The following is a 12,964-nucleotide window of genomic DNA, read 5'->3' on the forward strand; positions in this document are numbered from 1 at the left end:
ACAGAGCCTAACCACTGGTACAGCTACATGGATGATACCTGGGTCAAAATCCAAACCCAAGCAGTAGAAGCCTTCACTGTTCATCCCTCTACACTGGAGGAACCAAACAGCCGCTCCATAAACACATGGCAGAACATAGAAGAGCCACCTCGACAGGACATCTGGGGCATTATTAAACACATCCACTGATGGCTGAAGAGCCTTAATCTGAACCTAAAGGGGAGCTCGGGCCACTGGTTTGGGTTGAGTCCAGCCAGGGAATAGAAACCTGCAGAAACCTGACCTTTTTGGGTTTCTGTAGAAAGTAAACTTGCTCTGCAAATAAACTTGGAGTGAGTAACAAATGAGGTCAATATTTGCAGGTTCCCAGTCAGAATTTTAAACTGGTAACTCAACTCAGATTTTGAAGCAGCCACAGCAGCCTCGAGTTACCAAAGATGGCGGCAGTAGGAAAACTGTCAAAGCACTGTTGTGTATTTGGGGCTATGCACACAGCACTGACTGCACGTTTTTCTTCTTCTTCTTTTTTCTTCCGCCTGTCCCGTTTGGCTCTTTTGTCATCAGAATTATTGTCTAAAGGCGAAGAAAGATGCCGGATTTACTTTACCAAATGGACCATCCCAGCCTCGCTGTATTGGTCTGTTTGATTCACCTTTTATTGTTTATCTTATTTTCACTTGCTCCACACGGGACAGACTTGACTGGGAGAAAGAAAGAGGGAAAGAAAAAGAGCGGGGAAGAGGGACGGTGATAAAGGGCAAAAAACAAAAACCAACAAAACAAACAGACAAAAAAACACAAATATCGATCACCTGGATCAGCTGTTGAGAAAGAAAAAAGAGAAAACGAGCAAAAAAAAGAGCAACATAATAAACAACATCATCGCGATGATCTATGTGAATATAACAGTAAACACTAAATATTATTGTGCAGCACGTAAGACCGACAGCAGTTTCTGTCGTGTAGTGGTTATCACGTTTGCCTGACTGCACTGTTTTTAAAAGAAACCTGCTTTTCGCTGTATTGCTAGTGATGCACGAGTGGCTCTACCTGACCAAAGAAAGGTAGCCAGCTATCAGAGCGTGGCAACGAACAGGCCTTTGACACACCCCAGCTTTAAATCTGACACTTGTCTTTCTCATCTCAGGTAAAGAGCCATCATCTGTTGAACAGGCTCTGCTGTCCATGCCTGCCACACCCGTGCCATCTTTCCCCAAAGAGACCACCTCCTCATCCTCTAAGCATGGAGGCGACCACGGCCACCATCACCACCACCATCACCATGAGCATAAGAAGAAGAAGAAGAAGCATAAGCACAAGCACAAGCACAAGCACAAACATGAGAGCAAGGACAAGGAGAAGGACCGAGACCGGGACAACTCGCACACCTACAGCAACAGCCCGGCCAGCGGCAGGTCGCTGCGCTCGCCCTCTCTGTCCGACTGAGTGTCCAGAGGCTGGCGCTCTCCAGCTGCTGTTGGCACCGGCTGGGTTAACGGCTTGCATGTGGCATGCAACAGCACACTTGCCTCCGTTGCTTCCATGTCTGGACTCAACATTGATTCCTCAGTAGTATTATGAACAGGAACTCTGCTGTTGCAGTGTAAGCCTCAGAACCGAAGTCCTCGGCACAGACACCGGGGAAACTTCCACTGAGGCTGTGATGTCATCCAGGTAAACCCTCCCGAGACCTCCCTGTGTCCTTACACCACACACACGTACACCACTTCCAGGCTGTGTGGGGCGTGCAACCACACACACCTCTCTCCACAAACAGCCTCACCCCACAGCTCAATCCCAGCATTCAGCGTCTGCTGAGGGGAGAAGTGACGGCTCGTGTTGTGGATTCTGCATGGACGGCGTGCAGAGACATTAAACTGATGGATTTCACTGCACTGCACCACTGAAACTCGAGTAGTGTGCGCGCGCGTGTGTGTTTTATACTTTGCTTCCTAATTGCATATGTTTTGGTATCCACAGACGTTGTAACTGCATTAAACAGCGTTCGTGGCTGGGTTTACTCTGGCATCATGTCTTAGCTTTGATTAGGTGGTTTTAACCATTGAGAAGAACAGAAGTCATTCAGCATTTAGATAAACAGCTGAGCCCTCTGTCATCAAAAACGGTTTTTGTATCTTCTGGTTCACCTCACCATGCCGAAATCCAACAATAAAAGAAAAAGATTGTGTCACTCTTCAAATGTTGCCGTTCTTTCCTCATTGTGTACATGTGAATGTTTGTGGGAAGCCTCCTCCTCAGCCTGTCAGGAGGTTGGAAATTCCCTTGATGGGATTGTAGTGTTTTCATTGAGTTAATGACAGTTGTACGAGTCCAAAACCTGTAAAATGCAAATGGGCTGCAGCACAATGTAGAGCGTACCAACTACAAGATGAACTTTTGTAAGAGATCAGTGTAATTTTTTATTGTAGTTTTATTTGAATGGAGCCAGAATATCAGCCAAGCATCAAGAAAAAAGACTTTGTTCTGAACTGTTTTGCATGTCACTGAGTGAAATAAGGATTTGTTCCTCCCCAGGTCTGTGCGCCTGTGTTGCACACACATTACAAGCAATCACTTAGAGCTATTCCCGATCTCAGCTTGATATGTGTATAAGGCACCAGTCCAGTCAGTTTCTGCCATTCCAACCTCTCCTCCACCGTCGGTAGGACAAAAGAGCTGGAGGTCGGGATAAGATCGTAGACCTGCAGGAGGCTGAAATGAGCTACGATGCCATCAGCAAAAAAGCTCGATGAGCAGGTGAGATGACTGACATAATAATGGAGCAGTTATTCAGAAATGGAAGAAATGTTAAGTGACCATCAATCAGCCTCGGTCTGGGGCTTTCTACAAGATCTTGCCTCGTGTGAGGACGATCATGAGAAATGTGGTGAATCAGACTAACTGCACCAGAGGAGCTTGTTGAGGAGGCAGGTGCGCAGGCTCATCTTACGTTCACCAGTGAACGTGTGTCGCAGCTGCAGCAGCAGTCGTGTATGGTGTTGTGAAAAAAAGGACCGAAATGCAGGGACTGACATAGACGTGAGGGGTGAGCTTTGATTTACATGAGGCGATAATACAGATAAAGATAATACAACGGAGGTGGCGAGGACAGGAACTAAGATAAACCTGAACTGGAAAAAACTAGTAAAGCTGAAATCATAATATGCAGGGAGAGAGAGGGGAATGACACACTGAAGGAGGACACAGCTGAACCTGATTAGACACAACAGAGACAGACCCTCAGAGTAAAACAGGACAAAGTCAGGGACACGAACAGAGCACCGGGGGAGGACACAGGATACCAACATCAGAATAAACTAGAACATAAAAGAATAATACTAAACACAAAACGCTGGGTGAAACGACCCAGGACCGTGACAATGTGATTCAGAGGAGAAAGTGTTGTGGGAACATGAAACCAAACAGACCTCTTTGGCATCATCGTGTTTGGAGGAACAGAAATGCTGAGTATATCCCAAAAACACCACCTCCACAGTAAAGCATGGAGGTGGAAACATTACGCTTTGAGACTGTTTCTCTGTTAAGGACACAGGACAACTTCATGTTGCCCTGTAGGGGATAAGAGATGGGACTTGTGTATCGTAAAACCACGGTCCCTTAGCCAGAACACTGAAGATGGGCCTTGAATGGTTCTTCCAGCTTAGCAGTGATATAAAAATATTTCCGAGTGGTCAAAGAAGCACATTAAGGTCACGGAGTGGCTCCAGACTCTCCAGATCTCAGTCCTGCAGAAAATTGTAGAGGGAAGCTTTGAGTTCAAGTCATGTGCTCGCTTGAAGGGGCTCGTCTGTTGGGGGTTTTCTTTGTAGCACTGTGGGGTCTTTACATTACAACATAAAGCACCTTGAGGCAACTGTTGCTGTGATTTGGTGCTATATAAATAAAACTGAATTGAAGTTGCCAAGCAGCAGCCAAGAAACCTAAAGGATTAAGATTTTCTGTAGAGTGGAACAAAATCCCCCCTGAGATGTGTGCAAACCTGTGCTTGCCAATAAGAGTTGTTAGTGTTGTTAGTGTTGTTTGTGTTGTTTGTGTTGTTAGTGTTGTTAGTGTTGTTTTGCCGGAGGACCAAATACTTATTTCACTCAATGACATGCAAACATGAGTTCCTGCCCCAAGTGGAGGAGTTCAAGTATCTCGGGGTCTTGTTCGCGAGTGATGGGAGAAGGGAGCCGGAGATCGACAGACGGATTGGGGCTGCGGCTGCAGTAATGCGGACGCTGCACCGGTCCGTCGTGGTGAAGAGGGAGTTGAGTGTAAAAGCGAAGCTCTCAATTTACCGGTCGATCTACGTCCCTACCCTCACCTATGGCCACGAGCTGTGGGTAGTGACCGAAAGAACGAGATCGCGGATACAAGCGGCAGAAATTAGCTTCCTCCGAAGGGTGGCTGGCCTCTCCCTTAGAGATAGGGTGAGAAGTTCGGCCATCCGGGAGGGGCTCAGAGTAGAGCAGCTGCTGCTCCACATCGAAAGGAGCCAGCTGAGGTGGTTCGGGCATCTGACAAGGATGCCTCCTGGGCGCCTCCTGGGTGAGGTGTTCCAGGCATGTCCCACCGGGAGGAGGCCCCGGGGCAGACCCAGGACACGCTGGACAGATTATATCTCTCGGCTGGCCTGGGAACGCCTTGGAGGAGGTGGCTGGGGAGAGGGAGGTCTGGGCCTCTTTGCTCAGGCTGCTGCCCCCGCGACCCGGCCTCGGATAAAGCGGATGAAGATGGATGGATGGATGAACATGCAAATCATTACTTTAACATAATGCGCTTTTTCTGGATTTGTGGTTGACATTCTCTCTCCATTTAAAGGAAACTACTTTAAAATTTAGAGACTGTTCATTTCTTTGGAAGTGAGCAAAGATCTCTGAAAAGCGGTTTGCAAGATGGACGTAAGCCCTCTACCTCACCATGTAAAGCACCTTGAAGCGAGTGTTGACATTGTCGAGATGAAATATTATTTTACTGTTACTATTCATAATCCTTATTATTATTGTTGCATCATTTATGATTTATCATTGTTATCATTTCATTGACACATTTATTGAAACTGGTGAGGTTATATTAAAGTCTGTATTTCAGGTGTTAGCATAAGCACATAATCTTTCATTGCAGGTGCAACTGTAATCATGTTACACACATATTGCATAATTAAAGGGTTGAAGCTCGGTTAAGTTAATTAATGGTTTGAAGCTACGGGCAGCGTGATGTCTGGCCGATCAATGGAGCAAAGTTCAGCTATTGAAAGGTTGCCTACATGTTTACAGTATAATTTACTACATGTTGCCTGTGTGCATTTAGCAGCCTGCTGCACTGGAGTTTGCCTGGTAACAGATGACCTAGAGGGAGGTCATGCACTTAGATTAAATTAGCTTCAGTGGCTAAGCTAACAATACACATCCTCTTAGAGCCCTAGTGGACGTTTTCGTCCCATTGACTTCCATTATAAACGCTATTTTTCACTGCAGAATTATTACCGTTAATGTCCTGGTGATTACTTATGTCTCCGTCTCGTTTTGGTCTATTGGCCTTAGAGTTGTAATTTTTTTATTTGTCCACCGGGTGGCGCCCTTGCTCCACATTTGACCCCGGGCTGGAAAACAGCGGGCTGCCGTAACAGACCTGCGGGAAACGAAGCCTCATTTCCGGCGTGCAGCAGCGGCTTCGCCCGCTGATCTGGCGGGACCATTTTCGGTCCCTAGGACCATGAGAGGGTGCTTTTTTTTTTTTAGTCAACAGGAAATGACATATTTTTTGTCACGTGGTATCGAACGTGTGTGCTGGAAAAAGGAGTCCCCGGTCATCGTGCCCCGGTCATCGTCGCGACTTACCCCGGGAACATGCACTTTTTTCGGCCTAGAGGAGGAGCATTTGCCGTCTGGAGACCATTTTCTGGTCCTGAAAAAAATAAATAAAAGGCGATCGAAATGACTGTTGGTGCCAATCTTTAGTCCATCTAAAGGCCTAATTATAATAACAATTGAATATTACCTCAAATGTTTTTTTTGGAAAATATTCAAGTTTTATGTTTTTTGGGGCAAAAAAAGCAGTGCGCTCATGTGACGAAACCGGGATATAAAGGGTTAAAATCCGCGAAATGTAATTAAAACTTGACATGAATATTTCAAGGAGAAGTAGGTCTAAAAGATTGGCTAATTTAAAGTGGAATAAAATATTAATATATAAAATTTTTATAGCACTTTTTTGGGTGTGGTCGATTAGGACCGATAGTGTGTGCATTTTATGAAATGCGCTCCTGCAAAAAAAATAAAAGGCGATCGAAATGACTGTTGGTGCCAATCTTTAGTCCATCCAAAGGCCTAATTATAATAACAAACGAATATTACTTCAAATGGTTTTTTTTGAAAATATTAAGTTTTTTTGTTTTTTGGGCCTAAAAAAACAGGGCGCTCATGTAATAAACCTGGGATTTAAAGGGTTAAAACAACGAAAATGTAATTAAAACTTTATATGAATATTTCAGGGAGAAGTAGTTTTAAAAGACTGACCAATTTAAAGTGGAAAAAAATATGAATATATAATCTTTTTATTGCACTTTTTGGGGGGTGGACGTTTTGGTCCATTAGGGCCTTTAGAGGGTGCATTTTTTAAGGGCTTAAGGAAGTCAGACTTGAATTTTGAAATAAAATTATACCAAACTTTTTTTTGGAGAATTTGGCTATATTCAATTAAACACAGTGCAAATGGCTTGGAATCGAAAAATGCAAAAGCCACAAAAGGTCCCCAGGGCCTTTCAGGTGTTAACGACACAGACACATAGCCTGTCTGGGTAAACTGATTGCAAGTGTTGTCTAAGTCTAGAAAAGTGTAATAACAGGATGCATCTGGGCGGCGGTGGAGGAACTGAGAGAGGAACTGTTCTGTTTAAGAATATCTGACATAGAATTACTGGAACAGGCATGTTGTTTTTCATCTGCGGTGACGGAGTTACTGGTCATCATAAGTATAAATATCACACCCACCTATTGTCAGGCGGGAGATGGAGCCTGATGTTTTGCAGACCCCATTTTCACCACATGTATGTGTTTTAATAAAATCATTTGTGTTGACCCACTATGGACTTTCAGTCGTATGTCTCTTCCTCAAAATTCGAACCGCGACAACATAAATTAATTAATAAATGAACTTTTGGTTAAATTTAGGCTTCGGCGTATATTTTATTCATTTCTAATTTCAAGTAAAAATCTTGGAACTGACCCAGCATCAGTTTCAGGGCCCGAACTTTAGTCAAGTTTCACTTTTACAGAAGCGGTTTGGCTATAGACGAGTGTCGGCAGCCAAGAGATAGAGATTATTGATACACTGTAAAAAATAAAAATAATTGTCGTGTTTCTTAAGCACCTTACTGTCCTGTGAGTAAATACTCTCAGTCGGAGCTAACCGCAGCTCAGTGGCTGTGGAGACGTTTCCTGTCTCAGCCCGGAGCCCTCCTCCACAGCTGCACCAATCAGAATCCTGTCCGCTCCTTTCAGTCACCTCCCCCTCCCTCGCTGCTGTTCCTCTTCAACGGTCCTCCTCTCCGGTGGTCCTTCGGTGTGGAGAGTCAGCATCAGTCACTCACGGACCTACAGCGCGGTGCAACACCGAGGACGCACAGAGGAACATGTTGCTGCACAAACTGGTAAGAGTCCATGTGCAAGAGTTTTAACTGCAGCTGACTTCCGAAAAATCTGCATGTTTTGTGCGTAAATCCCCGTGCAGTGACGCGTTAGACCGCGTGTTTCTTGGTAGTTTGCGTTATTCTGCGTGGAACCTCTACACCCCGGTGTCCTCCCTGCTGATGAGCATTTGCAGAACAATTGTGGACTCTTCTGTCATTTCCGAAAGGTCACAGATCTGTCAAACTATCAGGCGATTGTGATGCAGCTGAGGGGTGGTCTCTCTCCACTTTGAGCTCAGCACCCCGCGGTGTTCGCAGGTCACGGGGGAAACCTGCAGTTTGTGTTACACCAGCTCAAATAAAGCTTTCATGCATCACAAACTTCTGAAGCTCGTTTATGAGCAGCCAGTGCAAACAAGTCAGTCAATGGTGAAAACGGGGTTTGCAAATGAAAAGTGCTTGAAGTCAAATAGGTGACATGTTGCTGTTCCACTGCACTGTGTTTGCTCGCTGATGAATAAACCTCATGACCCTTTCACTAAGATCTCAGGCGGAGCACTGCAGGTGGAGTGTGAATGTAGGCTGCCATGAATATCTGTAGCAGAAGAGTAACTCTTAAATCCCAGCTTGAGCACCACTGGAAGATGCAGCCTGTAGACTGTATGAATGACTGATGTCGGTACTTTGTGTCCTCAGCTTGTGTGGACCCTGTCAGTCCTGTGCGGGGCTGACATGTGTTGGGGTTTTGTGTATGATCGGCCCAAACGCTCAGGAGAAGACGGGACCTCGGCCAGGACAGAAAGTGAGTACGCTGCTGTAACTACACCGACCGCTGATGTCTGTGTGGACTGTATGGTGCTATAAAAATAAGAACTCATGCATGTAGATATGAGTTTTGTTTTCCCAAGTTATGGTGTTTTATGATACTTAGTGGTTGGTGGTATCAAAATGAAGTCATTTTGACAAACAGAAAATTAGATTTTCATGTTTAACGGGGACCTATTCTGATATAGGTCCCACCTCCATATTTTATCCAAAATATTTATTATTGTAGGTCAAATTAATCCAGATTTATCTGCCTCAATTTACTCTGTTATGAAACAAGCTGCTTTAGGTAACCTCCCTTTAAGCCCACTTTGTTCTGGTTGGCCACTCCACGCACACAGAAGGTTTAAACATAAGGCGGCCGACTGTATAAAAAGATGGATGTAGCTACTGTTGACATGTCTGTGAAGTCTCGTCATGAAGCATTTTCACTGTTACTGTCTTGGTATAAAAAAAATCTGATGTGATGGGAAGGGTGTGACTCCTTGTTGTCCGGTGAGCTCGTCAGTTTTAAAACAGCGTGATCCAGATTTATGAAACAGACTTTATTCGTCATTCAGTGCAAACTGAAACCAGTGACTGAGACCATAAACTCAGCAGTAAAGTGTTTACAGAGGTCAACTAAAAAAGCTGTCTGCCCACAATCTTCCATAGGACCACGAGCCTTTTTGCTATCATGGCTATCGCCATCTGGTGGCCTTCAGATAGAATGCAGGGTCAAGTCACTGATGTCCATTTTTAACTTTTTTGAAACACACTCCGTACGTCTACAGATTTTTTGAAACAGAAGTCAAGTTGCAACAGCTGAGCTTTCATAACTGTGCTCTTCAAACATGATCACTTCTAACTTTAGCAGAAAAGACATGGCAGCTGCCAAAACTCTTTATGTGTGGTAGTATTTATTACACAAACAGAAAGTCAAAGACCAAATAGATCAGCAAAGTTTTTATTTCTTTATCAAGTTAAAATGCCAAAAGCCAAATTTCTTCTTCATTGCTGTAGTTGCTGCTTATTGAAGTGATTTTCTTTAAGATTGCTGAAGGTGTTTTGACAAAATGGGCAATTTCAAGGCAGTTTGTGACATTTTTCTCACAGTTTGTCTTTTACAAGAAAGATTTCTTAATAGAAAAATCAGTTTTCTGGTGTACGGCAACTGAGAAGAACTGCAGTGTGTTACTTTGGAGCATCAAGCTCATGTGAAACAACCCAGTTTTACTCAAGTCCAGCAGCACAAACACGAGAAACAGCATTAGACGCTTTCATTTAGCTGCCAGAGTGGCTCAGCACAGGGAATGTGAAGTGTGTTTTGGATATGCTTGAATATGTCTTGGCCACGTGTAGGGAGGACATACCTAACTTTCTGCTCCACGTCCAAGACACAAGGTTGTTTTTTTTCTGTTTTGTTGAAACACTGTAAATCTGTGTGAGTCTCAGGTGCAATGAGTCGCCCAGCCATCGACAGGAGTGACATCTCCAAACACTAAACGAAAGCAGCCTGAGTGGGTTGTGTCTGCCGGTGCATATGAAATGGACGGACTGAGCGTGTGTTGGTGGTTGTTACAACGATCAGTGTGACCCTGTGAGGTGGTGAGGGAGGGAGTGTGTTTGTGCTGCTCTGCATTAAGTCAACATTAAGAGCTTCAGAGCTCATTTTCAGTCCCAGATTCTCAAACACAGACTTCTGCTGCACTGCACCGTAGACTGTCGCAGTCTGCGACGGCTGCAGCCGTTTCTGGGATTTCTGTGTGTGTATTGGCTGCATGTTGTGAAGAAATTAAAAACTGAATTTGTTCACTGTGTTCATCTGGATCTGGAAGGAACTGTGGACGTTTTGTGATCTCTATTTGCCTTTCCATTCTTGTAATTACCAGTTTTTCCATCACACTTCAGAATCTCTCATTCTGAATTAGAGCAGGGCGATATGGTCAAAAATATTTATCACGATATATATTTGAAAATTTACGATAACGATATAACTGACGATATAATTGACGCGAGACAAAACACAACTCTATCATCATCATCCATTTATTTTCACTTAAACAAGCAGCTGTTTTTTATGTGCATTAAAGCTATATAAAAATTTAACAGTGCAAATGCAAATTCCTTGCTGACAGTTTAACCAAAAGGCATTTCCAGTAGAAATGGGCTGACATGTCCTGAGCATAACCATGTATAATATCCACTGAAGTTAAAAAGAGGTGCTTTGCAACATTAAACTGCAGTGTGCCAAATAAAAAAGTCAAATACGTATTTTTCGGACCATAATGAAATTTCCCACTCGTGGGACTAATAAAGGTATCTTATCTTATCTATAAGGTGCACGGGATTATAAGGCACATTAAGCAAAACAAAGCAGTCAGATAAATCAAACTTTATTAAACTCATTCTTCTTGCTTCCTCCACTTCTGTACCATTGATTCCTTAATGTTGAATTCTCTCACAGCTGCTCTATTCCCATGTTGTTGCAGTATATTAATGACTAACCTCGTATTGTGGATGGATTATCTCAGTTGTTCTCCTGACTGAAGTTTGGTCCGTTTACAGCATCCTGCCATGCGATTGCATTTGTCTCTAACCATGAAGAACCTTCACGTTAACTTTTATAAGTGGAAAAGTGTTAGTGTTCGTCCTCCAGCTTCACTGTTTATGCTATGCTAACATAGCTGTGTCGCTAGCGATCACATAGCACATCATTATATACCAGCTAGCCCAACTTCAGTAACCCTACAAACGTCACTGCTGTTTAGTTTCCTGTAGTGATGTGTCGGTCGCGAACGAAATGGCTCTTAGAGCCGGATCTCTGACGTGAACGACGTGAGCCGGCTCCTTATCGCGAGCCGTGGGTTGTTTTTTTTTTTTTTCTTTCTCTCACCCTCTCTCTCGCACTTTTTTCCCGCTTCACTCCGCGTGCGAGCCTTGTGCTGTGTGCCAAGGTTATTATCGTTAACAAAAACTAACGAAATAATGAAAACTAGAAGTGAAAAAACATTTTCGTTAACGGAAATAAAAATAAAAACAAAAAAAGGAAAACTAACTAAAACTGTAATGAGTGTTCACAAAACTAACTAAAATTAACTGAATTTATAGCAAAAATGTGTTTAGTTTTCATTGATGTGTGCGTGTCATACAATAGTTAAGGGTGAAAATGAAGTTTAGTTTCCAGATTTTTTCTTGCTGTCTAATTATGCCAGCAGGTGGCAGCACGTTAGTTGAGTCGTCTGTGTTGCTGCTCCGTCCTCGTGCAGAATCATGTCAAGAAAAGTCGGGAGAAAGCGCCAGAGTCCAATTTGGGATTACTTTGAATATGACTGTGTTTTGGATAAAGCAAGTGTCTTGTAGTGGAAAGAGACAAATTATGAGGGACATTTCTAAAGGGGAAAAATCCCACAAACCTTAAAGTGCACTTGAAAAGCTCACACAAGAAGGCTAACCTAGCTTACCTTCAGAAGGTAAGGGAGCACACTCAACCCTCATCCCAGAAAAGCTAACCCAGGCAAGGCAGCGTGATGCATCCCGAGACAACAGGACGGGGACATCTACATAACTGTGTGAGTCAATTGCCTTCACAAAGTTTATCAATTCACTTGAACCAAAATTACGAACACCCGGTGCTGCAAGAGTTAATAGTCTCATTGGGGCCAAGATATACATTTTATAGTTGCCTGGTATCAATGGTTGTTCATCTGCCTTTGTTTATTTATTTATTTAAAGAACCCATAGGTGGGAATGTGAGTTGTCTGTCTCTGCGTGTTAGCCCTGCGACAGACAGGCGACCTGTGCAGGGTGCAGGGTATGGTAGCTGGAATAGCAACATACCCAAGGATAAGCAGAAGAGCATGACTGATATGATGAAACTGGGATTTTGTTACACTTAATTATTGCAAACACAATTAAAACTATAACTGAAACTAATCAAAACTAAACTGAAACTAAGGATTTTCAAAAAAATAAAAACTAAACTAGCAAACAATTGGTAAAAACTAATTAAAACTGATATAAAATTGAAAATCTGAAGTCAAAACTAAATAAAAATAAAAACTAATGAAAATTGCAAAACTATTAAAACCCTGCTTTGCCCTGGGCAGAGGGGGGAGGGTTAGGGGGTAGTTACACTGACAGTAGCACAGACGAGACAAAGAGAGCCAAGGACAACAACGTCACATTAGAAAGGTATAGTAATCGTCCACAAAAAACAAACAACAAAAAACCAAACTCTTGATTCTTTTGCTTTGATGTAGTTACTTATCTAAGGTGGAAAGTTTTTTTGTTTTTCTTGTTTGTTTGTTTGTTTTGTTTTTGCTTTGTTTTATTATTTGCTTCGAGCCCTGTGTACAGGAGCTGCATGCAAAAAGATCTTTTGTTAAAAGGGTTGGCGTAATAAGCAAATGCTTCAGCCAATACCTTTTGATTAGCCTTGTCTCGTGCTTTCTTGCTTTGTGGTAGATCTTTGTTCTGTCTTCACTGAGATATTTGAATGCTAATCAATAAAATCAAATCAAATCA

At 43.2% G+C, this 12,964-nt stretch overlaps 2 protein-coding genes across 5 annotated transcripts in view; both read left to right on the forward strand.

Annotated features, from left to right (window-relative positions):
- taf2 (TAF2 RNA polymerase II, TATA box binding protein (TBP)-associated factor) overlaps positions 1-2,182 on the forward strand; it is a 40,994-nt gene extending 38,812 nt beyond the window's left edge. The window contains exon 27 of the mRNA XM_085366104.1: positions 1,148-2,182. Coding sequence (XP_085222230.1) covers positions 1,148-1,446 — 299 coding nt within the window. The 3' untranslated portion in view covers positions 1,447-2,182. The remainder of the gene's footprint in view (positions 1-1,147) is intronic.
- Positions 2,183-7,574: 5,392 nt separating this feature from the next.
- enpp2 (ectonucleotide pyrophosphatase/phosphodiesterase 2) overlaps positions 7,575-12,964 on the forward strand; it is a 75,539-nt gene continuing 70,149 nt past the window's right edge. For all 4 annotated transcript variants that reach the window (XM_085366106.1, XM_085366107.1, XM_085366109.1 and 1 more), the window contains exons 1-2: positions 7,575-7,654; positions 8,330-8,435. In XM_085366106.1, the coding sequence (XP_085222232.1) occupies positions 7,637-7,654; positions 8,330-8,435 (124 nt within the window). In that variant the 5' untranslated portion in view covers positions 7,575-7,636. The remainder of the gene's footprint in view (positions 7,655-8,329; positions 8,436-12,964) is intronic.

The sequence above is a fragment of the Diplotaxodon limnothrissa genome, linkage group LG11 (genome assembly GCF_057381915.1).
Source record: "Diplotaxodon limnothrissa isolate DT_005_m linkage group LG11, D_limnothrissa_male_GT1.1, whole genome shotgun sequence".
NCBI lineage: Eukaryota > Metazoa > Chordata > Actinopteri > Cichliformes > Cichlidae > Diplotaxodon > Diplotaxodon limnothrissa.